At 40.8% G+C, this 26234-nt stretch overlaps 1 protein-coding gene and 1 non-coding gene across 3 annotated transcripts; both read right to left on the reverse strand.

The window, feature by feature from the left end:
- Positions 1-17042: 17042 nt before the first annotated feature.
- On the reverse strand, positions 17043-25890 carry RBMX (RNA binding motif protein X-linked). 2 transcript variants are annotated; one of them, XM_043896016.1, is made up of 11 exons: positions 25714-25890; positions 24256-24384; positions 23950-24056; positions 23373-23544; positions 22680-22832; positions 22291-22405; positions 22071-22196; positions 21884-21966; positions 20028-21253; positions 19046-19137; positions 17043-18544 (listed from the first exon to the last, which is right to left on the reverse strand). In XM_043896016.1, exons 2-9 carry the CDS (start codon positions 24362-24364, stop codon positions 20943-20945), a joined length of 1176 nt encoding a protein of 391 aa, XP_043751951.1. In that variant the 5' UTR covers positions 24365-24384; positions 25714-25890; the 3' UTR covers positions 17043-18544; positions 19046-19137; positions 20028-20942. The 2 variants fall into 2 exon arrangements, with proteins under 2 accessions (XP_043751951.1, XP_043751952.1); XM_043896017.1 differs by having other exon boundaries at positions 25710-25858.
- On the reverse strand, positions 24139-24210 carry LOC122691088. Its single transcript, XR_006340327.1, has one exon. It is a non-coding gene; the product is annotated as a small nucleolar RNA SNORD61 (small nucleolar RNA).
- Positions 25891-26234: the final 344 nt, after the last annotated feature.

Raw genomic sequence — 26234 nt, forward strand, 5'->3', positions numbered from 1 at the left:
GGAGTAGAATTGCTGGGTCACATGGTAACTCTGTGTTTAAGTTTTTGAGGAACTGTCAAACTGCTTTGCAAAGTGGCTGAAACATTTTATATTTCCAACATCAATACACAAGGGTTCCAATTTCTCTACATTTTTTGCTAACACTTATCATTATGAGCTTCCCAGGTAACACTAGTGGAAAAGAATCCACCTGCCAATGCAAGAAACGTAAGAGATGGGGGTTCAATCCCTGGGTTGGGAAGATCCCCTGGAGGAGGGTATGGCAACTCACTCCAGTTCTCTTGCCTAGAGAATCCAATGGACGGAGAAGTCTGGCCCACTACGGTCCATAGGGTTGCAAAGAGTCAGACATGACTGAAACTACTTAGCACCCAAGCAAGTAATCATTATAAAATGTCATTCTTTGTCTCTAGTAACATTTTTATCACATTGAATGAACACATCTTCTTTTATCTTCTCACTTGCAACATAGTTGTGTCTTTGAAACTAAAGTACATCTCTCATAGAGAATACATAGTTTCATCTTGGGTTTTTAATCCTCTCTGATAATATTACCTTTGATTAAGTCACTTAATCCATTCACATTAATGTTATTATTGGCATGGTTGGATTTATGTTGGCCATTTTGCTAATTTTTTATGTATGTGTCATCTGAGGAATATTCTGTCCCTCTTTTAATTATTGCCTTATTTTTTACTAAACACATTTTCTACTGTATCTTTTTAATTCCTTTGCTGAATAATTTCTCTATTTTTTTAGTTATTTTTCTTAGTGGTTGCTCAAATTTTTTGTCGTAACACAGATATTACCACTTGTGGAATCCTTTTTTTTTCCCCTGTGGTTTCAACTTACTGTTTTATGTCATTTATTTGCTCTAATATAGTTTCATTCCTTCTCTCCTCTGCTTGATACTATTGTCATGTAGATCATATCCTTTTATGTTAAAAGCCCAATAATAAATTTTATAATTATTATTTTATGGAGTTATTTTAAAAATCTATTCAGATGAGAAAAGAGAACGTACTATAGATATATAATTTCTGTCTTTGTATAACTGCCTACATAATTACCTTTAGTATGCTCTTTGCTCCTTTGTACAGATTTGATTTACTCTCTGGTATCAAATCTTTTCACCCTAAAAAAAAACTTCTTTTGATATTTCTTTTCCATTTAATTAATTTATTTTTTGCTATTTCTTGTGAAGTAATTATGCTAGCAATACATTCTCTCACTGGTTGTTTATCTGGGAATTTGTGTTGCCTTCAGTTTTTTATTTGTTTAATTGCAAAATGATCACCACAATAAACACAATAAATCTAGTTAACATCCATAAGCACACATAATAATTTTTTTCCTTGTGATATGATAATTTTTCCTAAGATCTAGTCTGTTAGTAACTCTCTTCAGTTTTGAAGAACAGTTTTCGGGATATTGGCTTCCCTGGTGGCTCAGCTGGTAAAGAATCTGCCAGCAATGCGGGAGACCTGGGTTCGATCTGTGGGTTGGGAAGATCCCCTGGAGAAGGAAAAGGCTGCCCACTCCAGTATTCTGGCATGGAGAATTCCATGGACTATATAAGTCCATGGGGTTGCAAAGAGTCGGACATGACTGAGTGACTTTAATATTCATTTTCTGGATATAGGACTCTCATTTGACAGATTTTTCTTTCAATACTTTGAAAGTGGAAGTGCAGAACTAACTGTTCCATTGAAGAGGCAAAGTTAAAATTTTACATAACCTCCTGCTCCTTGCAGAGTTTGGATCACATAGGTCTCAGAAAGTGGGGACTCACAATACTAGGAACTGGAGCTTATCTCACTCACCCTTGTCCTGCTCTTTGCAATCTCCCAGCCCCTGCAAACCCACAAACCCACAAACCCACAAACTCACTTAATCATACCTGTCTGTGTATAAACTCTGTAACCCCTTTGTTCAGGGCTCAGAGCTTGGAGGGTTAACCCTTCTGGGCCTGCCTGTGTAATAAACATGAGTTCTCCAACTCTCCGAGTGTGGTGTTTGGTTTCTCGAGTACTGGTTTCTGCAACACCATCATCACAAGATTCCTTCATGCAATCTCTTACACCAACCTCAAAACCTTCCATGCCCCAATGCCCAGTCCTTGGCAACTACTAATCTGCTTCTCATCTCTATAAACTTGTGATTTTAAGAATGTCATATAAATGAAACTATATATTATGTAACATTTGGGATTGACTTTTTTCATTTAGTACAATGCTCTGGAGATTTACCTAGTTTGTGGCATGAATCAAGTTCACTCTTCTTTATTGCTGCACATTACTCCATGCTATGGAGGTAGCACTTTTTTTGTCTTTGGCTGTGCCATGTCTTAGTTGCAGGATATTTGATCTTCATTGCGGCCTGCAGGATATTTAGTTGTGGTATGCAAACTCTTTGTGGCATGTGGGATCTAGTTCCCTGACCAAGGATTGAATCCCGGTCCCCTGCATTGAGAGCCTGGAGTCTTAGCCACTGGATCACCAGAGAAGTTCCCAAGATTTCTTTTCTTTTTTTGGCAAATCCTTTCCTTTATTTCTCCCCCTTGTAAAGGAGCTTTTTCAGTATTCTTGCCTGGAGAATCCCATGGACGGAGGAGCCTGGTAGGCTACAGTCCATGGGGTGGCAAAGAGTCGGATACGACTGAGCGACTTCACTTCACTTTTAGTTTGTGAATTCAAACGTCTTTCGTGGTGAAAGGGCTATTCAGATGATCTATTTTATCTTGGTTAAGTGTTAGTATAGGCCCACCTCATTTCATTGTTCTTCACTTTATTTCACTTTGCAGATACTGTGTTTTTCACAAATGGAAGGTTTATGAGCATCAAGCAAGTCTATCGGCACCATTTTTCCAGCAGCATTTTCTCATTTTGTGACTCTGTCACATTTTGTTAATTTTCACAATAGTTCCAATTTTTTCATTATTATATTTGTTACAGTCATCTGTGATCAGTGATACTTTATGTTACCATTACAAAAAGCTTATGACTCACTGAAGGCTCAGATAATGGTTAGCTTTTAGCAATAAAGTATTTTTTAATTAAGGTATGTACATTATTATTTTAGACATAATGCTATTGCACATTGTATGGTTAGGCCACTCAAGATGGCAGCTCTCTTGCTCTCTGTATATCCCCTGCCCAACCAGTGCATGCTTCACCTACACGCTACTCACATGACTGACCTTCCTATGTACTTGCCTCAGGCCCCAGCTAGTCATTGTTCTCGTCACAGGGGTGGTGAGGGGCTTGCCCCTCTGCTAGTTGCCCTGGTAACTAATGAGCCCACCTGATGTCAATTCCCCTATAACTGGCTATCTCCCCTCCATCCACCACACACAGTGGGTGGGGTATCTCTGCAGGACCTTGCTTCTGTCATGTAAGCTCCCCCCACCCATCAAACCAGTGATGTCTCTGTCACTAAGGGCTCTTTCTTTGGTCTTGAAGCTGGGTGAGCATAGGACTTGTAAGCCTGCAAGGGGCAGTCTAACACCCATTTAATTAACTACAATATAGTGTAAACTACAATAGTGTAAACTATAGTGTAAACTACAGTCCCAGGGATGGAGGAGCCTGGTGGGCTGCCGTCTATGGGGTCGCACAGAGTCGGACACGACTGAAGCGACGCAGCAGCAGCAGCAGTGTAAACATAACTTTTATATGCACTGGGAAATCAAAAAACTGGTGTGACTCTCTTTATTATGATATTTATTTTATTGTGGTGGTTTGGAACCTAACCTGCAATATCCCTGAGATAAGCCTGTACTGTATTAGTGTTCTCCAGAGAAACAGAACCGACAGGATATAAATAGATATACAGAAAGAGATTTGTTATGAGGAAGTGTCTCATAATTATGGAGGCTGAGAAGTCCCATCTCCATCTGTAAGCCCAGGACAGACACCTGGTGGTATAGTTCCAGTCCAAACCTGAAGGCCCAATAATTAGGGGGAGCCAATGGTATAAGTCGGTTCAAGTCCAAAGGCCTGAGGACCAGAGCATAGATGTCCAAGGGCAGGAGAAGATGGATTTCTCAGCTCAAGTAGAGAGCAAATTCATCCTTCCTCTGCCTGCTTTGTTCTTTTAAGGCCCTGAATCTATGATGCCCATCCACATGGATGAGGGCAGTCTTCTTTATTTAGTCTACCAACTCAAATGCTAATCTATTCCAGAGACACCTTCACAGACGCCCAGAAATAATATTTTACCAGTAATCTGGGCTTCACCTAGACCAGTCAAGTTGACACATAAAATTAAACATCATTGATACCTTGTGGGTTTGGAGGAGTTGGTACATTTCTTCTGTTTTCAAATATGTGAGTGTCAAGTTGTTCCTCACATTCCCTTTTACATCTTTTCAGTGTAAGATCTGTAGTTTTATCCTTTGTTTGATTCCCAATATTGGTATTTATAACTTTTTTTTAATTTATTTATTTTTTTTTTGGTATTTATAACTTTTAAAAAATCTTTGTCAGTCTTGCTAGAGGTTTATCAATTTTATTGATTTTTTTTAGAGAATCACCTTTTGCTTCATTGATTTCTCTACTGTTTTCCTGTTTTTAATTTCAGTGATTTCTGTTCTTATTCTTTCCTTCCTTCTGTTTCCTTTGGCTTCATTTTGCTTTTTGTTTTCTAGTTGATTGAAAAGGGAACTTAGATTATTGAATTGAGACCTCTCCTCTTTTCTAATGTAAACAGCATTTAGTGTTATAAATTTCTCTTTCGTGGAATTGTAAAATGGGGTAGCCACTTTGGAAAACAATGTGTTTTGTTTTATTTTTTACTCAAAATGGTAAGCAATGTGTTACCATATGACCCAGCAGTTATGACCTAGCAGTTTGACTCTGAGGTATGTTCCCAGGAGAACTGAAAACATGAAAACACACACCAAAACCCACACAGTATTACTTATGACAACCAAAAGGAATAAACCACTCAAATGCCCATCAGTTGTGGAATGGATAAACAAAATGTCTTATATCCATACAATGGAATATTATTGACAAAAAAGAAAGTTCTGATACAGGGTACAACATAGATGAACCTTGAAAATATTGTTATCTAAAACAAGCCAATCATACATATTGTATGATTTCATTCACATGCAAGTAAAAAACAGGCAGATCCATGGAAACAGAGAGGAGATTAGTTATTTCTAAGGCCTGGGAGCAAGGAGGAATGGGAAACTGCAATAGGTATGGGATTTCTTTTGAGGGCAATGAAAGTATTCTTAAATTAGATAGTGGTAATGTTGTACAGCTCTGTGAATACACTAAAAACCACTGAATTGCACACTTTAAAAGGGTAAAGTCTATCTCAGTGAAGCTGATATATAAAAAAAAATTTCCCTTTCAGCATTGCTTTAGCTCAGTACCACATATTTTGATCTGTTTTATTCAATTCTATGTATCTTTTAAATTTCCTTTGAGAGTTTCTCTTTGATCCATGGGTTATTTAGCAGTGCTAAAGATTTATTTCTAAGTGCTCATAGATTTTCCTATTGCATTTCTGATATTGATTTCTAGCATGGTTCCATTATAATTAGAGAACAAATCCTATATGGTAGGCAGAATAATGGCCCCCCAAAGATGTCTACATTTGATCCCCAGAACCTATAAATGTTATATTACAAGGAGAAAAGGAGTTAAAATTGTAGATGGAATTAAAGTTACTAATCAGTTTACATAAAATAGGGAAATTATTCTGGATTATCCATGTGGGCCCAATCTAATCACAAGAATTGTGAGAAGAAAAAAAAAAGAATTATGAAAAGTGAAAGAAAGAGGCCGAAGAGGTCAGAGAGATGTAATGTAACAAGGACTTCACCTGCCATTGCTGTCTGTGATGTTGGAGGAAGGGGGACACAAGCGTAGGAATTTGGTAGCCTCTAGAAGCTGGGAGGGCTTCCCTGATGGCTCAGCGGTAAAGAATCCACCTGCCAATGCAGGAGACGCAGGAGAACCAGGTTCAGTCCCTTGGTCAGGGAGATCCCCTGGAGGAATGGCGACCCACTCCAGTATTCTTGCTGGAGAATCCCATGGACAGAGGACCCTGATGGGCTACAGTCCATTAGGTCTCAAAGAGTCAGACACGACTGAAGCTATTGAGCACACAGAAGCTGGGAGCATCCTTCAGTACCTGCAAGTAAACACGGACCACAGTTCTGCAACCACAAGGAAATGGAATCTACCGACAAAGCAAATGAGCAAGAAAATGGATATTCTTGAGCCTACCAAGAGGAATGCAACTTTCCTAACAGCCTGACTTTAACTTGATGGGACTTGGACTCCACCTTCCTGTGTTACAGTCAGGAAAGTGTCCCAGGCCAGAGAACTGGAGTGAATATGCAGCTCCTCTCATGTGTTTCTCTTTTCTCAGGGATTGTACTCCTGTAATATTTACTGAGCAATGCCTGAAAATAGTTGTCTCATATTTTATCCAGTTTTACTGTTGCTTATGGTGGGAAAGTGGCAATTACTCCATCATGGTCAGAGGTGGAAGTCGCTTTCTTGACTTTTCTGTGTCACACTTCAATATTTTTTAAAATGTTTTTTAAAAGCTAAAGAAGATTACTACAACACACAGGTAGTTGGGCTCCTCAGGAATGAAGATTTAGGTTATATCACCAAATAAAATACCATTAACTGAAGTAAAAGGGTATAATAAATGGATCTTTTAGGGAGAATCTTATAAATACCAGTTATGGCCTTGTGACTAGTTACCTAAGCAAGGGCTATAGATTCCACTTGAATTTTGTCCCTTGCTGTATCATACTCTTGTTTCCACCCAATGCTTTATATAGAATGTTTGGGGAGAAATTTAGCATTTTTAGTCCATATCTAGGAGAATATAGAGGTAATATCCCAGAAATTCTGCATTTGGAGTTGAATGCAATTATTCACAAAATTTGGGTTATCTTTCTTTGGGGTTGGCCATAGAGCAGTATGGTACTTCCCCGGTGGCTCAGCGGTAAAGAATCCACCTGCCAATGCAGGAGATGCAAATTCGATCCCTGAGTGGGGAAGATCCCCTAGAGAAGGAAATAGCAACCCTCTCCAATATTCTTGCTTGGGAAATCCCATGTACAGAGAGGCCTGGTGGGCTACAGTCCAGTCACAGAAAGAGTCGGACATGACTGAGTGACTAAACAACAAAATGGAGCAGTATATTTGGGGGTATATGCAAAATAGTCAAAATGTGTTAGGCAGAGACATTTTGGGAAGAGTAAGGGCAGAAAAGGGTATTCAACCATTCAACATATTTGTTGAACTCTTACTCTGCCAGGCTTTTAAGACACATCAATAAACAAACAGGTAGTTTCGAATCTCACAGAGGTTATATTCTAACAAGGAAGGACAGAAAATAAATAATGGATATAATAGTAGGTAAGAAAGTAATAAAATTATGGAGGAAAACTAGAGCAAGGTAATGGAGTTCAGGCCTGCTGGGCATGGGGAGAGATGGGATGGGCTGTGCATGTGTGCTCAGTCATGTCTGACTCTTTGCGACCCCGTGGACTGTAGCCTAGCAGGCTCCTCTGTCCATGGGATTTTGCAGGCAAGAACACTAGAGTGGTTTGCCATTTCCTTCTCCGTGGAATCTTCCCAACCCAGGGATCGAACCCATGTCTCTTGTGTCTCCTGCATTGACAGGTGAATTCTTTACCGCTGAGCCACCCTGGAAGCCTGGGATGGGCAGATTGCAGTATTAAATAGGAGAGGCAGAGTAGGCCTCATTGAGGGGATGAGATGAGCAAAGACTTGAGGAAGATGAGAGAGTTAATCAAATGGATGTTTTCAACCCAGTTAGGTTTTCTGCTTAGGGTCATCTAAGGCTAATATCAAGGCACTGGCTGGGCCAAGCTATTCTCTTGAGGTTCCGAGGAAGAATCAGCTTCCAAGCTCATTTGGGTTGATGGTATTCTTTAGTTCCTTTTCCTTACTGGCCTTTCTCAACTTCTAGAGGCTACCCTTTGGAGAAGGCAGTGGCACCCCACTCCAGTACTCTTGCCTGGAGAATCCCATGGACAGAGGAGCCTGGTGGGCAGTAGTCCATGGGGTCTCTAAGAGTCGGACACGACTTAGCAACTTCACTTTCACTTTTCACTTTCATGCATTGGAGAAGGAAATGGCAACCCACTCTAGTGTTCTTGCCTGGAGAATCCCAGGGACGGGGGAGCCTGGTGGGCTGCCATCTATGGGGTCGCACAGAGTCAGACACGACTGAAGTGACTTAGCAGCAGCAGCAGCAGAGGCTACCCTTATTCCTTGACATGATCCCCCTCCATCTTCAAGCAAGTCATGGCATATGAAATCCTTCTCATATTTGAATCTCTCTGACTGCCTCTTGTGCTAACAGCTATAGAAAAAAATCCTCTGCTTTTAAAGAGCTCATGAGATTATATTGGGCCTACCTACTCAGGTGATCTCTCTTTTGGTTAAAAGTCAAGTGATTAATAACCTTAATTATATCTGCAAAATCCCTTTTATCAAGGAACATAATTGGGACTATGACATATCATGTCCCAGGGACTAGGCAGGGAAATCTGGGGAGCCATTTTGGAATCCTGCCTACCACAGATAGAAAAAGAAATAGAAAACCTGAATAGACCTATATCTATTCAATAAGTTAAATTTGCAATTAAAAAAACTTTCCACAAAGAAAATTCCAGATCCAGAGGATTTCATTAATGAATTCTATCAAACATTAAAGAAGAGACAGTAGTACCAACCCTGAACACACTCTCAGAAAAGAGATGAGGAGGGGGAGTTCCCTGGTTGCCCAGTGGGGTTAGGACTCTGTGCTTTCACTGCCAGGGACCTGGGTTCAATCCTCTAGTCAGGGAACTAGGATTCCACAAACTGTGCAGCATGGCCAAGGAAAAAGAGGAGGAAACATTTCCCAATTCATTTTATAAGACTAGCTTTACCCTTCATGCTGTTGTTGTTTAGTTGCTCAGTCGTGTCCGACTCTTTCACAACCCCATGGACTGTATCCTGCCCGGCTCCTCTGTCTGTGGGATTTTCCAGGCGAGAATACTGGAGTGGGTATCCCCTTCTCCAGGGGATCTTCCCGACCCAGGGATCAAACCCTAGCCTCCTGTGTTGAAGGCAGATTCTTTACCCTGATCCAGCGGGGGAAGCCTGTTAACTCTTTGGTTAGGCTTTTTATGAAGGTATCATTACATAGGCATGATTACATCATTGACCACTCCTCTCTACTCCCTGAGGTCAGGAGGTGGGTCTGAAAGTTCCAGTCCTCTAATCACAGAGTTGGTTTCCTGGCAACTAGCCCCACACCCTTAGGGACTTTCCAAAAGTCATTCTATTAGCACAAACCCGGGTGTGGTGAAAACAGGCTTGCAACAAAAGACAATCATCTCACATTTACCACTCTGGAACTATTTCAGGAACTGAGGACAAAAACCAAGTATTACAGCAAAAGATGCTCTTTTCATGTCTATCACTCTAGAGCTGTTTCAGAAGAAGCTGGGGATGAAGATCCAAGTATGTACTTCTTATCCCATCACAACATGATATTATGTTTTGTCAGTAAAGGACACTGTAGAGAGATTATAAGAAGAAAAAAGGACTTTTGCTTTCAGGGCTTGCCTGGCAGGCTCCTGCATGTTTCTCCAGCCAGGGCAGCTTCTGGTGGAGGTGGATGTCTCCAGCCTCAGGCCCTACTGTGCTCACAGCCCCTGCAGTGTGCTATGGGCAGCAGTTGCCCCAGAAACTCCCCTGCCTGCTCAAGTTTTACAGTTGAGTACCAAAAGCCTCCTTCAGTACCCTAAAGGCTTCCCAGGTGGCGCTAGTGGTAAAGAATTCACCTGCCAATGCAGAAGATGTGAGTTTGATTCCTGGGTAGGGAAGATCCCCTGGAGAAGGAAACAGCAACCCATTCCAGTATTCTTGCCTGGAAAATCCCAGACAGCAGAGCCTCGTGGGCTACAGTCCATGGGGCCTCAAAGAGTTGGACACGACTGAGCAAGAGACACTTTCACTTTCAGTACCCTAAAGGGTAGAGTTCTAGCAAGTTCTGTGGGTGTGACACCACAGTGACTTCTCTACCATTCAACAAGCCAAAGCCATGCCTCCCCAACAAGGTCTAGATTTCAGCCCTGGGGTGGGAGTGGGGCTCTTCCTTGAGTACTCCATTTTGGCCCTAGGAATAGTGGTTACTACATATGCTGTTAAGAGTTCTCTTTATTTCTAAGTAATCCCTCATTATTCTATCCATGTTAAATAATTCTTCATATCAAACCTTCCCTGATCAAAGTGCTGTGTAGTTTCCCTCTCCAAATAAATACTGAAATGGCCTGGAGATAGACCCTGAAAATTGACAACTCCAGACCCACAAAAACAGGATTTGGGAATTGATTTCTTCATGCCTTTGGGCTTGAGGGAAATGATGCTAGTCATCCATGGCATGCTGAGGCAATCACAATGCATCAAGAAGTGCCAACTGAAGCAGTGCTTTGGAAGATCAAGTAGCTGCTGCGCCTAAACATTATACCAGTAATGACGATCATCAAACTGTGGTGTTGGGTGGATTTTTTTGAGTTTGTCTGAGTGCTTACAAAGAAACAAAACTATAAGCTCAAGTACATTAATTCTCAGTTCAAATCAAAGAAAATCAAAGAGCTTGCAGGACAACCCTAAAACAAACCTCTTATTTTTTTGTAATCACAGGGCTGATATTCCTGAAAACCAAAAAACCAAAATCATAAGATGTTGAATTACAGTGACAGTTGAATTCAGCCTCAAATTTCTCTTGTGAAAGGTAGTGATTGATAAGGAATGGGACCCTGAAACTTAGAATGGAGTTTGAACCTAGATGAAACTGTTTGGACCTAGGTGAAATGGACAATTTTGAACCCTCAAGCCATTCTCAACCTCCTTTACCAGTTGAAGCAGCTTGTCCTGCTATATTTGGAGAAATAAGCCTTCCTCTGTTTAAAATCCTATGATAACCTCACCTGAGGCAGATTCCTTGAAAGGGGGTGGTATTCTCTTTAAGACCCACCACAACCACTTACAACTGCCATTAAATCCATGAAAGTGAAAGTGAAGTCGCTCAGTCATGTCCAGCTCTTTGTGACCCCATGGACTGTAGCCTACTGGGCTCCCCCGTCCATGGGATTTTCTGGGCAAGGGTACTGGAGTGGGGTGCCATTTCTAGCTACGGTCAAATCTCAGTCTACTCTAGGCAGCTAGATACACACTTAAAACCCAGAAAGAACAGTTTATACACCAAACTGGGAGAGTGAACATGCTAAACAGGGGAGGAACACCTTCAAATACTATGCTAGTTAGAAGCAATGCACTAGATATATATTTGCAACATCTTCAAAACTTCAAAACTGGTGATAAGTTGTAAGAAACACAGTAAGATATATAATATACCATTTAACTTAAAATATATGCCTTTGATGGCTAAGTTGACGATCTCCTTTGGTAAATGTCACATAGCACTGGAAAATGTGGATTATTTTCAAATATCTTTTGATAATGATTTCTATCATAATTCCACAGTGATAAGAGAACAGACTCTGTGTGATTTCAGTAACTTTAGACCATGAAATTTTTGCACCTTGTTCTATATGCCTGGATATGTTCCAGTGTCTCCTAGTTTATAGTCTATGGGAATTTGAATAGAATTTGTATCCTACTGTTGTATGAAAATTGTATAAATCTTAATTATGTTGAATTGGTTCACAATGCTTTTCAGGTCCACTATATCCTTCTACTTCTCTGTATATTCATTCTATTAATTTTTGAGAGTTTATTGTTGAAACTCCAACTAAAACTCGTAATTTATCTACTTATAAAATAACTGTAACATACAGTGGAACTTCATGTAACCTTGTTCTGTATTTTCTAAGTCTCCTGTAAATGTGTTTGATAACACACATTTATCCTGTAAAAAGTATGATAATACTTTCATAATTTAAAAATAAAAATTAGAAAATGAATAAAACATATGCATATAAAACATTGATATATTCAGTAAGAACACACACAAACAAAAAGAATATAGATTAAATGCATTAGAATTGTTGCCACTGCTGGACAGGGGAATGGGAGTGGGAATAAAAAGTGAAAATTAAATGACAAGGGTCCTGTGTGGACTAATCACAATTAAAAAATTGAGGAGTATGACTCAGGAGAGAAAGAACGAACATTGGCTTGCAGCAGGGACTTTCAGTCCTTGACAAGATGCTGGTCTAACATAAGGTGCTGCTCCCTGCAATTCCAGTCCTAAAGATGACACACAGAAGGAAAATTGACAGATAATGATGAAATCATTCTGCAGCATTTACCATGTGCCAGGCACTATTAGCTCATTTAACCTTCCCAGCCAATGCTATACTAATCCCATTATACAAATGAGAAAACAAGTACAGAGAGATTAAGTAACTTGCCTAAAGTCACAGAGCTGGTAATACTGGAGCTGGAATTCTAACTCAGTCCAGATAAAACTGAGGACCACCAAGAGACTGGAAGGGGCAAGTCTGGGGTGGGGTTGGAGGTCAGGGACAAGCAACTTAAAATGGAAGAGGGGCGCACCAGGGACGAGAGAGGCCAGAGGAAAACTTTCTGATTGTGTCCTTCTGTTCCCCCTTCTGTGTTGTTCTGGGAGAATCGCGGTCTACCTTATCAGCATAGCAAGACAGAACAGTGGTGTCAAGTGTCACACAGGGCAGCATCAGAGTTGCTGGGGAGCAGGGGGTATATTACACTGGCAGGTACATGGGCCAAGTCATCTCTCACCCCCACCCACACAGAGAACCCCCAGCCCTACGTCTAGAGCTAGTAAATAAACACAAGACCCTCAAAGGCAGGAATTTGACGGAGATTTCGTTGAGGAATGTGAGCATCCCAAGAAGAAAAACCAAAGGCAATGGCATCAGGACTTCCCGAGCACAGTACTCATAGTGAGGCTGTGAAGAAGCCCTCAGAGCTTACAGACATGTTAATCCCCTGCTCATAATCATGAGCACCAAACCAAAAATCTCCACTCCTTTGAGGCAAGCCTTTAACGTGGAAGAGAGTTTGAAGTCGGAAAGTAGAACTAAGTAACAATAACCAGCGGTCCAGTGGTTAAGATTCTGGGCTTCCATTGCAGGGGGCATGGGTTTGATCCTTGGTTGGGGAACTAAGATCCCACAAACTGTGCCATGTGGCCAACAAACAAGAAGTCACTCTGTGATACCACCACCACCACCCCATCCACTAAAATGGTTAAAATGGAACAGATCAACAGCAGCAAATGTTGGAAAGCAACCAGAACTTTCATAAATTACTAAGGACTAAAGTGGTAGTCACCTTTGAAGAAAACTATTTGGCAGTTTCTTAAAATCAAGCATGTATCATCTACTCTATTACGGTATCAATTCCACTACAGGATATTTCTCCAGAAGACATGAAAATGCATGTCCAAAACTTGCTCAAGAATATTCATAGCAACATTATTCCTGATAGCCCCAAACTGAAAACACACCAGATGTCCATCAATATAATGAATAAACTATACACTGGAATTCTACCCTCCAATGAAAAGGAACATAATACAACTACATGGATGAGCCTCCAATATGTTGAAAGCTAAACACAGAAGGTACAATGATGTAGGATTTAATGTATATAAAGTAGTAAATTAAGCAAAAATACCCTACACCAGTAGAAATCAAGTCAATGGTGCTTCTCTAGCAGGTGGGAACTTCCTGGAGGGACACGTTCTCTCCTGATGTGCAGGTTACGGCCTATTTTTCAGGACTAATCAAACTGAGCACTTGACATCTATGCATTTCACTGTAAATATTTCAGTTCAAAAAATGTAAATACTGGGGCTTCCCTGGTGGCTCATGGTAAAGAATCCTCCTTCCAACACAGGACACGTGGATTTGATCCCTGATCCAGGAGGATCCCACGTGCAGTGGAGTAACTAAGCCTGTGAGCCGCAACTACAGAGCCCACATGCCCTAGAGCCTGTGCTCTGCAACAAGAGAAGCCATCACAATGAGCGGCCCCCACTTGCCACAGTGAGAAAAGCCCACACAGCAGCACAGTCAAAAATACGTGCATTTTTAAAAATGCAGATGCTACTCACTATTCACTGGAGATACACAAATTTAAGCCACAATGATACATTGATGGGGTACAGAGTAACCAGAACTCACATTGTTAGTGGTAATACAGCTTTGGAAAAAATCATCTGGCCATTTCTTATAAAACTTTCTGCTTTACGTAATATCCAGCAATTTCTTACCTGTTTTCATCTCTAACCATGTACAGACTTGCATAAGAACACCATTCATAGGGATTTTATAATAGCCAACAGTATGTTAAAAAAAAAAAAGTCCAGTACGCATAGATACACATGCCTGAATCTCAAAAGCATTCTGCCTAATGATAGCCTTATACAAGGACCCATATCTTGCATTTTTAAGTTCCAGAACAGGCAATTAGTCTGTATGTCTGGGGATGAAGGAAAGAATTGTTGAGGAAGGGCCACAAGGTAACGTGGTGAGGTGACAGCAACGTTCTCTACCTTGAGAGTGTGTATGTCTTTACCAAATCTCATGATATGCTTTAGGTTGAAGTCCCTTCAAAATTTGTCCAGAGCTTGTTATTGTTACATTTTTCAGATTGACATGTTCAACTAAACAGAAATTGATGGGATGATATAGATATACCTATGGCTGATTCATGTTGATGTTTCACACACCATGGAATATTACTCAGCCATTAAAAAGAATTCATTTGAATCAGTTCTAATGAGATGGATGAAACTGGAGCCCATTATACAGAATGAAGTAAGCCAGAAAGATAAACACCAATACAGTATACTAACGCATATATATGGAATTTAAAAAGATGGTAACGCTAACCCTATATGCAAAACAGAAAAAGAGACACAGATGTACAAAACAGACTTTTAGACTCTGTGGGAGAAGGCGAGGGTGGGATGTTCTGAGAGAATAGCAGTGAAACAAGTATACTATCAAGGGTGAAACAGATCACTAGCCCAGGTTGGATGCATGAGACAAATGCTCCGGCCTGGTGCACTGGGAAGACCCAGAGGGATGCGATGGGGAGGCAGGAGGAGGGATCCGGATGGGGAACACATGTAAATCCATGTCATGTCAATGTATAGCAAAAACCAGTACAATACTGTGAAGTAATTAGCTTCCAACTAATAAAAATAAATTAAAATAAATAAATACTTAAAAAATAAAAATTGATGGGATGGATTTAAGTTTTTCTGGAACAACTGGTAGTATAGAGCTGAGGCTCTTCAGGCTTCCCAGATGGCTCAATGATAGACAATGAGCTTGCTAACTCAAGAGACTCAGGTTCGTTCCATTGCTGGATCGGGAAGATCCCCAGGAATAGGAAATGGCAACCCAACTCAGTATTCTTGCCTGGAAAATTCCATGGACAGATGAGCCTGGCAGGCTACAGTCCCTGGGGTCGCAAGCTGGACACAACCGAGCATGCACACACTGCCATGAACTGCCTGAGGTTATTTAGTCACTCCGTCCTACTCTTTGCCACCCCATGGACAGTATCCTGCCTAGGCTCTTCCCCCCACCCCCCATCCCCCATCCATGGGATTCTCTAGGCAAGAATACTGAAATGGGTTGCCATGCCCTTCTCCAGGGAATCTTCCCAACCCAGGAATGGAAGAACCTGGGTCTCTTGCATTGCAGGCAGCCTCTTACCATCTGAGCCATCTTAGTTTTCACCTGGCTATATAATCTAATCAGTGTATTAGAAGGGAACAGAGAATGAGATGGTTGGATGGCATCACCAACTCAGTGAACATGAGTTTGAGTAAGCTCCGGGAGTTGTTGGACAGAGAAGCCTGGCATGCTACAATCCATGGGGTTGCAAAGAGCCATACACGACTGAGTGAAATGAAATACATTTAACAGGAACCACAAAATGAAGGCTGTTGCAGTGGCCTAACTCACCTCACAAATGCAAACCTACAAACCCCATGCTTACAGGAAACCACATGTCAAGGTGACCTTTAACATTGTTCAATCATGTCACTTGCAACCCCATGGACTGTTGCTTATAGCTGGCCAGGTTCCTCTGTGGAATTCTCTGGGTAATACTAGAGTTGCCATTCTCTGCTCCAGGGATCTTCCCAACCCAAGGACTGAACTCTTTGTCTCTTACATTGGCTGGCAGATTCTCTAACCACTGAGCGACCAGTCAAGCCAGGACACAATTGCAGTCCTCCAACTCAGCTTTATAGGTTTCCCAGGTGGTACTAGTAAAGAATCCATCTGCCAATGCAGGAGATATGAGACGTGGGTTCAATCCCTGTGCTGGGAAGATCCCCTGGAGAAGGAAATGGCAACCCACTCCAGTCTTTTTCCCTAGAGAATCCTATGGACAGAAGAGCCTGGTGGGCTACAGTCCACAGGGTCACAAAGTCTGACTGTATCAACTTAGCCCAACTCAGCTTTAGCAAGCTTACCTTCCCCTACTCAACAGGGCACCCACAGCCAATGATCCCCTGTGAACAGTGCTTCGCTGCCTGTGAGGTACTTTACTCAACCCACCTAAATTAGTTTTATCAAGTGGAAATGAACATGAGTCAGATGTACATAGAACCAACAAACACTAACCTTGTGCGGATTTAATGACACCCCCAAGGGACTTGGTCTGAAGTGGGACTCACTGCCAAATTGAATTAACTAACCTGTTTCTCCCAGGAGCCAAAAAGTTAATACTAGAAACATTAAATCTTTGGTACTTTAGCTTCCAGTTTTTTGGTGTTCTTGCTCCAATTTCAGGGCAAGGATTACATGAAATCATCTGAATTACCTCAATGCCCACCCGAAGCTTCCTCCCCTAGGAAGCCTAGCCATAGGCTACTTCAGTGACTATGTTCCCTGGCAACTGGCTGCAAGGGCCTAAGAACTAGGGTTTGGGGGTGGGGGATGTTTGCAGATCCTTTTTAAAAGCCAAAATAAAATCCCTTATTATAAAAGACCCCAGAGCCACAAAAAATGCACGTCAAGTTTTATTAGGTTCAAATACAAAACATTCCAAAAAGAGAAAAGCCATCTATTATATCTAAGTACTATATTCAACTACCAGTTAAACAAGGAAAACACGTTATTCTGTTTCTTTTACAACCAGTATAAATCCAGAAGAATCAAGACCAATTCTTTTCCCAACAGGAGCAGAAGTCAGTCTGCTGGGTCAGTAAACTATTTGCCAAATAGCTGTGTGGTCATTAAACATTCTTCAATTTAGTATTTGTTTCACTATGATTAGTCTCTATGTCCTACACTATCTTCAAGATACCTAAATAAAATCTCAAGAGCCAAAAGGTCCTTGGGAGCATAGACCCAAGTAATTTCGATTACAGAATGATTGAGGAAGACAGCTATGTAAGTGCAACGGCTTTTTAAATTTGGTCAATACCCTCATGATCTGTGATTGGAAGAGCCTATCAAAATGAGGGTTAAATTTCTGCATATTTTCCACAACTGCAAATGGTAAACATGATAGTACTGATATTTACTAGGTAAACATTCAGAAGGTTGAGTTGGTTCCTTCTAACCCAACAACTCAAATCTGTTTCCTTTGAGAACATTAGCTTTTACACCATTGGCTCTAATCTTCAATGCAATAATTGGTAAAGCTGTTTAACGATTTGTTTGCAAGACATGAACTGGGGTAGGGGGTAAAGGAAGCTTACAAAACAACTATTCTTTAAAAAAAAAAAAAAAAAACACACAGCAGAAGCCAACCGGCCAAATTTTGTTTCCAGTTTTCAAAGTGTGCTTTCGAGCATTTCAGCTATGTTTCCAGTTACTTTAGTTTCCAGATATTAGTCTTCCATTTAGTTTTAAGACTAAATCTCACTTTTGGATAAACTAACAGTAAGAAATATTTTACTTGCTGAAAAATCACTTTACTGGATAAAGTTACCTCTTATGCCTTTCAGTTTTCTAATCCAACTTTCTGACAATCACTGGTAATTAGGAAGTTCTAAGTTGCAGTATGACTTTGGGCTTCCCTTGTGGCTCAGCTGGTCAAAAATCTGCCCGTAATGCAGGAGACCTGGGTTCAATCCCTGGGTTGGGAAGATTCCCTGGAGATGGTAAAGGCTACCCACTCCAGTATTCTGGCCCGGAGAATTCCATGGACTGTATAGTCCATGGGGTCACAGAGTTGGACACAATTGAGCAACTTTCATGTCACTTCTATGACCTTAGCTAAAGTAAAGTCAAAGCTGAAAAAAGAACCACAAGAACTTCCTGACTACCTCCACTTACCCATTTCCTTAATTACTCCCCTTTCCCCATCTTGTCAATTACTTATTTTAAGAAACTGCCACTCCCTAGTTAAGAGTGCTAACCAACTGGGGTTGATGCCTTCCATAGAGCCACGGGAACCCTGGAAGGCAAAAATCTTGTCTGCACCAAACCAATTCTGATGAGTACTGCTTATGCAACTGTTGTGCCTTAAGGACAATCAGCAATTCTTCCGCTTCAACAGCTCTGTAAAATGAAAAGGTACTATCAGGTCACAATATATTTACTGTTTCATTCTGGAAATAACCCAGGAAGCTAAAAAAAAAAAAAAAAGCCCCATCAGAATTCCTGTTATCCTTCTACCAGTAAAACTGTTACTCAAGCTAAGGACTTAGTGGCATCTGTTATCAGTTCACCCTTTAGCCAATTTGTAACTGATAAAGTATCCTTTTTAAAAAGGCCCAGGACAAAGTTTGAACCTCATACAAGTTTGTTCACATAGCAAAATGCTACACTGTATCACTCCAGCCAACAACTGGTAACAAAGTACTAGCAAGTTGTATAAATACATTCAATACAGCTATGTTTGAGAAAACCTTACTCCCATTTAATGTGCCAGGTGTTACAGATTTACCCTGCTAATCCTAAAATTAACCCATTACAGATAACTTGCCAATATCAAGGCATACAACATGGCAATGCCATGGTCTTTTTATACCTGTAAAAGCCACTGCTATCAAAACTTACCTTAGCATTGCATTTCTCTTGTTGCCAGCTTTATCTAGTGTGAAAAAAATCAGCACTCCATGACCATCATGACCATGACCAAAATTCTCAACCTGTAAAAATTAAATAGGTAACTAGTTATCTCTCTTAAGGAAATTCTTCAAAACTTGCCTAAAACTGCCCTCTTTTCCAGAAAGAAAAGGCAAGTTCAGACTTGCAGCTTAACGTATTTCGTGTTCTACTATTTCTCTTAAGTGGTGGAAGCTTCACTGGCTTGGGATGGACTGGAATGGCTTAAATGGTTAAGTTGCATGGCTTATGGATTCCCATTCTGTTCCAATGGTGCACTGCCATGTTAAATCCATAAGTTGAACGGACAAAACTTATTTGAAGGAATTAAGTGCAGTGTAAGGATTTTTAGTTGGAGGTCTTCAAGTTTACTATATTCAAGAGCATCTTTTTCAACTTCATGGCTGGACCTGGGTCATGCTGCCTCAGGTTTTGCTTTTTAAAGACCACTTGCAATAGATTTTCTCCATAGAGTGTAGTTTCACAGAACTAAAAACAAGTCAGGCATCCAACTAAATGTCAGGTTTGCAATGGCTTACAGGGGGTAAAGAGAGGGGGACCCCAAACTTAAGCCATTTCCTATATTGACTAAAAGACTAATTTGAAAAATGTTAAAACATGAAGCATGTTTAAAGGTCTTCATCAAAAATAAGATTTAAGATTAAAAAAATACCCCCTCCCAAGCCCCAGATCGCTACTGGTAAACAGCTTTATTAAGGCCTTTAAGTGTCACACATGCTTTAAAAAAAGAAATCCAAGTGTTGAATTTGGAGGACTTCTAATATGCTATCGAACACTTTGTTTTCCAAAAGTTTTTTTTTTAATCTAGAAAGCATTTCCATTGCCATGAGGTACAGTATGTTTCACTGTACTATGAGGAAGGTTTAAGTGTTCAATTTCGACTTAGACGGAAAAACTAGTTTGCTTTGCTTACCATCTTTGCTGTTTCACAGGCATTTGATGCTTTAAATCTGATGTGGAATGCTGATAGATTCACTTTTTAGAAGTCATAAGCCTTTGAGAAGTTGGAGATAACTTCATTGCTTATCTATTTTCTCCTTTGCAATCAAGCTGTTCCTTAAAAGTGAGACACTACAGAGTTGCAAAAATTTGAAACAGTAAGAGCAAGCATCGTTTGCAGCTTCATGGTTGGTTTTGGCCAAACTTTTTATTTAGTATTCTGTAGTTGCTTAACACACACTTAAATGGTCTTATTGGGGAGGGGGAAAGGGGAGGTTCTTGTAGATTCCCAAGGAAATGTCAGAAAGGCAAAATATGGCCAGCATTATCCATTTGCTTTTTTCTGGGTTTACTGGGTGAATAGCACTTTCCTTACATATATGCATCTGATCTCAGGTTTTTCATACTGAGAACATTTGAGATTTCAGTTTGAAGACACTCTGAAATCTTAAGAGTAGCATACCCCGACCACCCTCTAATAGCTAGCTTGTTTATATAGGCAGGAGGATTCATCTCTCCATTTTAGATGACTAGATATTTTGTGTAAGATAAACTGCTTGCCTCATCATTTACTGGGGAAAATCCTATAAGAAGTGGCCTTTAGGGACACTTTTACTTGGAAGATTACACCACTAGTACACATGTCAAGTCTTAAACACACTTAACGTTTCATTTGCTTGTTGAAAGCAATGTCATAAAATCAAAGATTAAACATGTTTTACTTTCTTTCCTCACAAGAACATAAAAATTATGGAAGGGGAACTTAACAGGAAATTTAAAAAAAGTAACACAATCTTTCCTTTTAGTAGTCCTTGGGTAGTTATGATAGAACAGGTTCCACTTTTGTTTGTTTCTTTGAACAGGGATTTTGGTCCAAAGTTGTTTGTTTTTAATATCTGCTTCTGCCTCCCCCTCTATCAGATCGGCTTCCTCCACGGCCACCACCTCTTGGTGCTCCGCGGCTTGAACTGCTGTAGGAATCTCGTGGAGGAGGGTACCCCCTTTCCATAGAAGGGGGAAGCCCTCTTTCTTGTCTGCCAACCCGATCACGACCACTTGAGTAGAGATCACTTCGGCTGCTTGAGTAACTGTCTCGACTTCCACCATATCCGTCACGTGAGCTGCTGTAATCATCATAGCGACTGCTTCCACCATAAGATGGCGGGGGCCCTCGTGTAGGTGGAGCACTACGTGAGTTACCTGCAGGGTCAATGGTCAGGTAATATGGCAACACTATAAATTGTATATATACAACATTTAAATCTGAATTTACAGAATTCTTGTATTAAACGTTTACTGTCTTAACTGGGAGGTTTTAAACTCTGCCATTGCTGGCCATTAACAGGGATTTGCTCATCTGCTGAGACACGGAAATGGGTGGGTTTTAATGTTTGTTTGAAAAGACTGAAGACGGTGTGTATTTCAAGAGGATATTCCAGACAGCTTGTTATTTTATAGTAGACACTCAGCCAACTTTCCAGTGATAAGTTGCAATTTTGAACTGTAGACTTTCCTTCATATTGCAATGGTAAACATTTGATCTTGTTAATAAAGTTTTTAAATTGTATTTTCACTGTTGGGGGAAAACACATAAGGCTGCCAATTTAAGCAAGCAAAATCCCCTCCAAAGCAAGCCAACAGCCTCAAAAAAAACTTAGAAAAAACAAAAGCCCCTCACAAGACTAGGAAAAGCCCAGCTGAATAAATTACCCCCTTAAAAGCAAGCAAACATCCCTTTGAAAGCAAGCACCACAACAGCCTAATAAACTGGCTCATGAACCTAAAAACTCAAGCTGGTGATAGTCAAGAGACCCTCAACCAAAATCTTACCATAACTCTCATATGAATCTCTGTAGGAACCTCCACTTGGATGATCTGAATAGTCACGATCACGACCATAGCCATCTCTATCACTATATTAAAGAGAAATATGTGTAAGTCCCAGAACATTAGTTTTTACAGCTAAAAAAAATTTTTTTTACATCAAGCCATGGCAGCCAAGAGCAAAGTCACATACCTATAGCCTCTTGATGGATAGTCATCACGTGAACTGGAATGACCATAATCACGGTAAGTATAATCTCTTGGTGGTGGTGCATAATCTCTTGTATCACGAGAACTTGGGTAATCTCTGCTCGAATAGCTAAAGAAACAAAAGTAACTTGGTTCATACTTTTGATGAGCTTTCCTTCAACCTGAAGTATTAACAGACAAAAGCTACTATACTTTTCTGTTACCTGTCTTTAGTAGAATATCCATCATCTCTTGGGGACAAATAAACATCTCTACGAGAGGGCAAGGGCTCCCTTCGAGGTGGACCTCCGTAACTATCTCTTCCACGTGATACAGGAGCTTAAGGAAAAATCAATTTTAAAAATACACCCAGAGCAAAGTAAAAATGTAAATTTGCATTGAAGCAATGAAAAGCAGGGATTCAATCAAATATGACAATATGGATGTATATGAGGAAATCCTCTAAAATTTCTTAATTACACCAAAACTGTTTTCAATGCTCTGCATTTAACTTTGTGACTCCAAGTGATCTAGGTAGTTTAAATATTTTTAGGATTCACCTCAATCCTTGTGTTATGATAGTAGGATAGACAGTCATATACACAACATTTACCTCTTCCTCCCATTCCACTGCTGCTTCGAACTGGTCCTGAAGGGGCAGATCTTTTAGGAGGAGGACCCCCACTTCGTGGTGGTGGTCCTCTTTTTACCGGAAGTGGTCCCCTGGAAGAACTCATGTTAAAATTCATGGAATAGCCACCATCATCTACGTTAGAACAAAAAAAACTCATGTTAATACATGAAAAAGCTACAAAAGTTTTGCTTGATCAAGAACAAGACCATTTCTGTTTAGTTGGGGAAATCTTTAGTTGTTAGTCTACATAGAGACTGAGACATGTTAGTCTACATAGAGACACATGAGTAGTATAGATTAGAAAAGTAGAACTGAAGAGTTCTACTGAGGGTTCAAGTTACCTCAAAAAAACCCCCCAAATTATTCAATATTCATATAACCAATAATATCTATCCAAAATTTTCTGTGTTTTTCCCTATAGAATGAGTTCATCTGGATAAAAAATAGCTTATTGTTAATTATTTCAGTTCAGTCGCATTTCAAGGCATTGTTAATTGAACTGAGGATGCCTTCTATGTTTCCCTTAAGGAAATCACTTTGGTAGATGAATAAAATGTTCTCAATTTCAAAAGCTAAGGCCTTTAAAATAAAGATTTATTGACCAAAGTACACACTGATGTGTTTACAGTTCTTAATTTATACACCAAGCCTAAATTAAACTTAAGTCATTACCCATGTGCCCTCCATGGGATGGAGGTCCCCTGGTTCCTCCACTTCCTCCTCTTCCTCCTCGAAGACCTCTGGGAGGGCCTCTGCTTCTTGGAGGTGGAGGTGGTCCACGTCTGCCACTTTCAAATGACGGTTTAGTGGCTTGTTCTACCTTGATGGCTTTTCCATCTAAGGACTAAATAATATCAACGGTTAATTAAAAACATTCAAAAGAGAACTTGCCGATCCACTATGCACTGACACTAATATGTCCTTCAAAATGTTTTTACCTTTCTGTTTCACATTCAAATTTTTTAAGATTATTATTTGAACTACAACGTTAAGTAATCGGTAAAGTTGGTAAAATTTAACAAGGCCAAACAATTACCAACTTATTAAGACAACTAACCAAAAAGAAAAGCTGAAGTATAATATAAAGTATCCTACGTAAGTTTTTTTTTCTACATAACATTTAAAATTGAACGATTTTTTTGTTAAGAAAGGTTTATACTCAAATTCAAGAGCAGCCCTACACCAGACTTGGGTTAACAATGTGCTGTTTTACATACTAGGAAACATGGTATCCTGCAGATACTCTTACCTTTCCATTCATGTCTCTGGCTGCATCCTTAGCATCTGCTGGGCTTTCAAAGGTGACAAAAGCAAATCCTCTAGATTTATTGGTTTCACGATCTTTCATCAAGAGAACTAAAAAGTAGTTTTCAGGGGGGAAAAAGTGTTACTCTAGTTGAAAAGGAAAAACAAAAAGTTAATCTATAAAAAAGAAAGCAAGCTCAGAACTTCTTAGAGGACAAAGCACATTATCATTTCATGTGGTCAATGCAATCAAAGTCATCACAGCTCACCTTTTTAATTATAACCCTGCATATATTTTTAGATAACTCACCTTCCACTATTCGTCCATATTTGCCAAATACTGCTTCAAGGGCTTTCTCATTTGTTTCTGTATTGAGGCCACCGATAAAGAGCTTTCCTGGGCGATCTGCCTCAACCATTTTTCCCCCCTGGTTAAAATCTGTTGGGGGAAAAAAAACGAGTTACCCTCCCTTTAAAAAAAAAAAAAAGTTCAAGTTAACACAATTTTATGTATCAGGGCTTATTTTTTGTTTACTAAAATCATTAACATAATACAAGGAAAGCAATTCTTAAGCCTCACCAAAAAACCTGTATAATTTTTTTAATTTTTGTTTTGTGTAACTAGTAAAAGCAGTTTAATAAACTGGTTTAAAAAAGCCAACTTAATTAATTCCTCTATCTTTAATCCACTTTGGCAGCCTTAATTACAACACTTCAAAAAGCGCATTTTACCTTAAATACTAGATTTGCTGCCTTTTATAAATTCAGTTGTTGTTGTTTAGTTATTAAGTCGTGTCCGACTCTCTCACGACCCCATGGACTGTATCCCGCCCGGCTTCTCTGTCCTTGGGATTTTCCATGCAAGTATACTGGAGTGGGTAGCCATTCCCTTGTCCACGGGATCTTCCCAACCCAGGGATCAAACTCTGTGTTGCAGGCAGATTCTTCACCGCTGAGCCACCAGGGAAGCCTTAAAAAATTCAATTATCCCATCCCAATTACCCTAGTGATATTTAAAAACCTACTCAGTCAAGGTCACAGGCCAAGCGCAGGTCCCCCTGACCAATCCAACAACTCTGGCTCCTTTCACTACGATTTCCTAGTAAATCTAAGCAGCAATTTAAAGTTTTAACCAAGTTATGACTCTCCGTCAACAGCCCCTGCCCCGCTCACGTTACGATTTTTAAAAAGCGTCAATATTATCTCATACGAAATAACGGAACATGGAAGCGCGCCCTGTAACCCAGCACTCAAAGGCTGCAGTGGAACCCAATTAAAACCCGTCATTAAAAACCGCGTGGAAAATACAAAATGGCGACACTTGGATTGAGCCCAGAACAACCTCCGCCGGTCAGGGAGTAACTTTTGCCACCAGCGGCGCTTCAGAAAATTCAAAGGGCTTCCTCTCGAAGGCCCGCCAATGAACAAGGACCCCACGCAAAAGTGCACGTGCCCGCCCGAGGTCAGGACCATCCCCACACAGGTATCGGCGGAGGAGGCGCGGTCCCTCCTCGTCCCGCTCCGGTCTAACCTCCGCCACCCCCCGCCCCTGCAGGAAAAACAGCCAAACTTTCCGGGGAGGCACACTACGAAGCGCCCCCCCCCCCGCGTCGGTTTTCCGTCGACACTCCCAGCTTTGCCTAAATAGGTCGGCACCTCCGGGTTCTTAAGATGGCGCCCGCCACCCTCATCTCCAGGGAGATAATCCCAAGTTGTAACGTGGCAAAAATGGACGCAAGATACAGAGTAACGAAAAGGACTCACGTACTGGAGAGGTGACGACGGTCTCAAGCTCCTACGAGCTCGCCAACAGCGGCTTCCTAGCAGCTCGGCACGCGGGAGGGCGGCCGACCCTGAGAACGGAAGCTGTAAGGCGCTCGCAGTACTGCGCAACGAGGGCGAACAAAGGAGACAGCAAACTTTATACGGCCCGGGAACGAGGCTCAAGGACCCGGATGGAGGCGGTGCTTAGAATTTGAAACGTGTAGGGAGGGGGAGCGGTTCCCAGTATCCCCACTGGCTGCCCCCGCTGTTAATCACTCTTCGCTCCTCCCCCTTTCCCGGGCCCTCCTCTCTTCGGCCGGCCCCAGTTTCTAACCGTTTTCCCAGCCCCCACCGGTGCTTCACAAACCCGCGTTTTTGCTTTCTTCTAAAATGGTTCACGGACTGCATATAATAAAGAATTCAAATTTTTTGCGTGTTCTAGTGGTCCCGGCAAGGTGCTAAACTTTACACCCATTAACTCATTTAATTCTCGAAACAACATGATGAGGGTAGAACTATACCAGT

This window comes from Cervus elaphus, chromosome X, assembly GCF_910594005.1.
Source record: "Cervus elaphus chromosome X, mCerEla1.1, whole genome shotgun sequence".
NCBI lineage: Eukaryota > Metazoa > Chordata > Mammalia > Artiodactyla > Cervidae > Cervus > Cervus elaphus.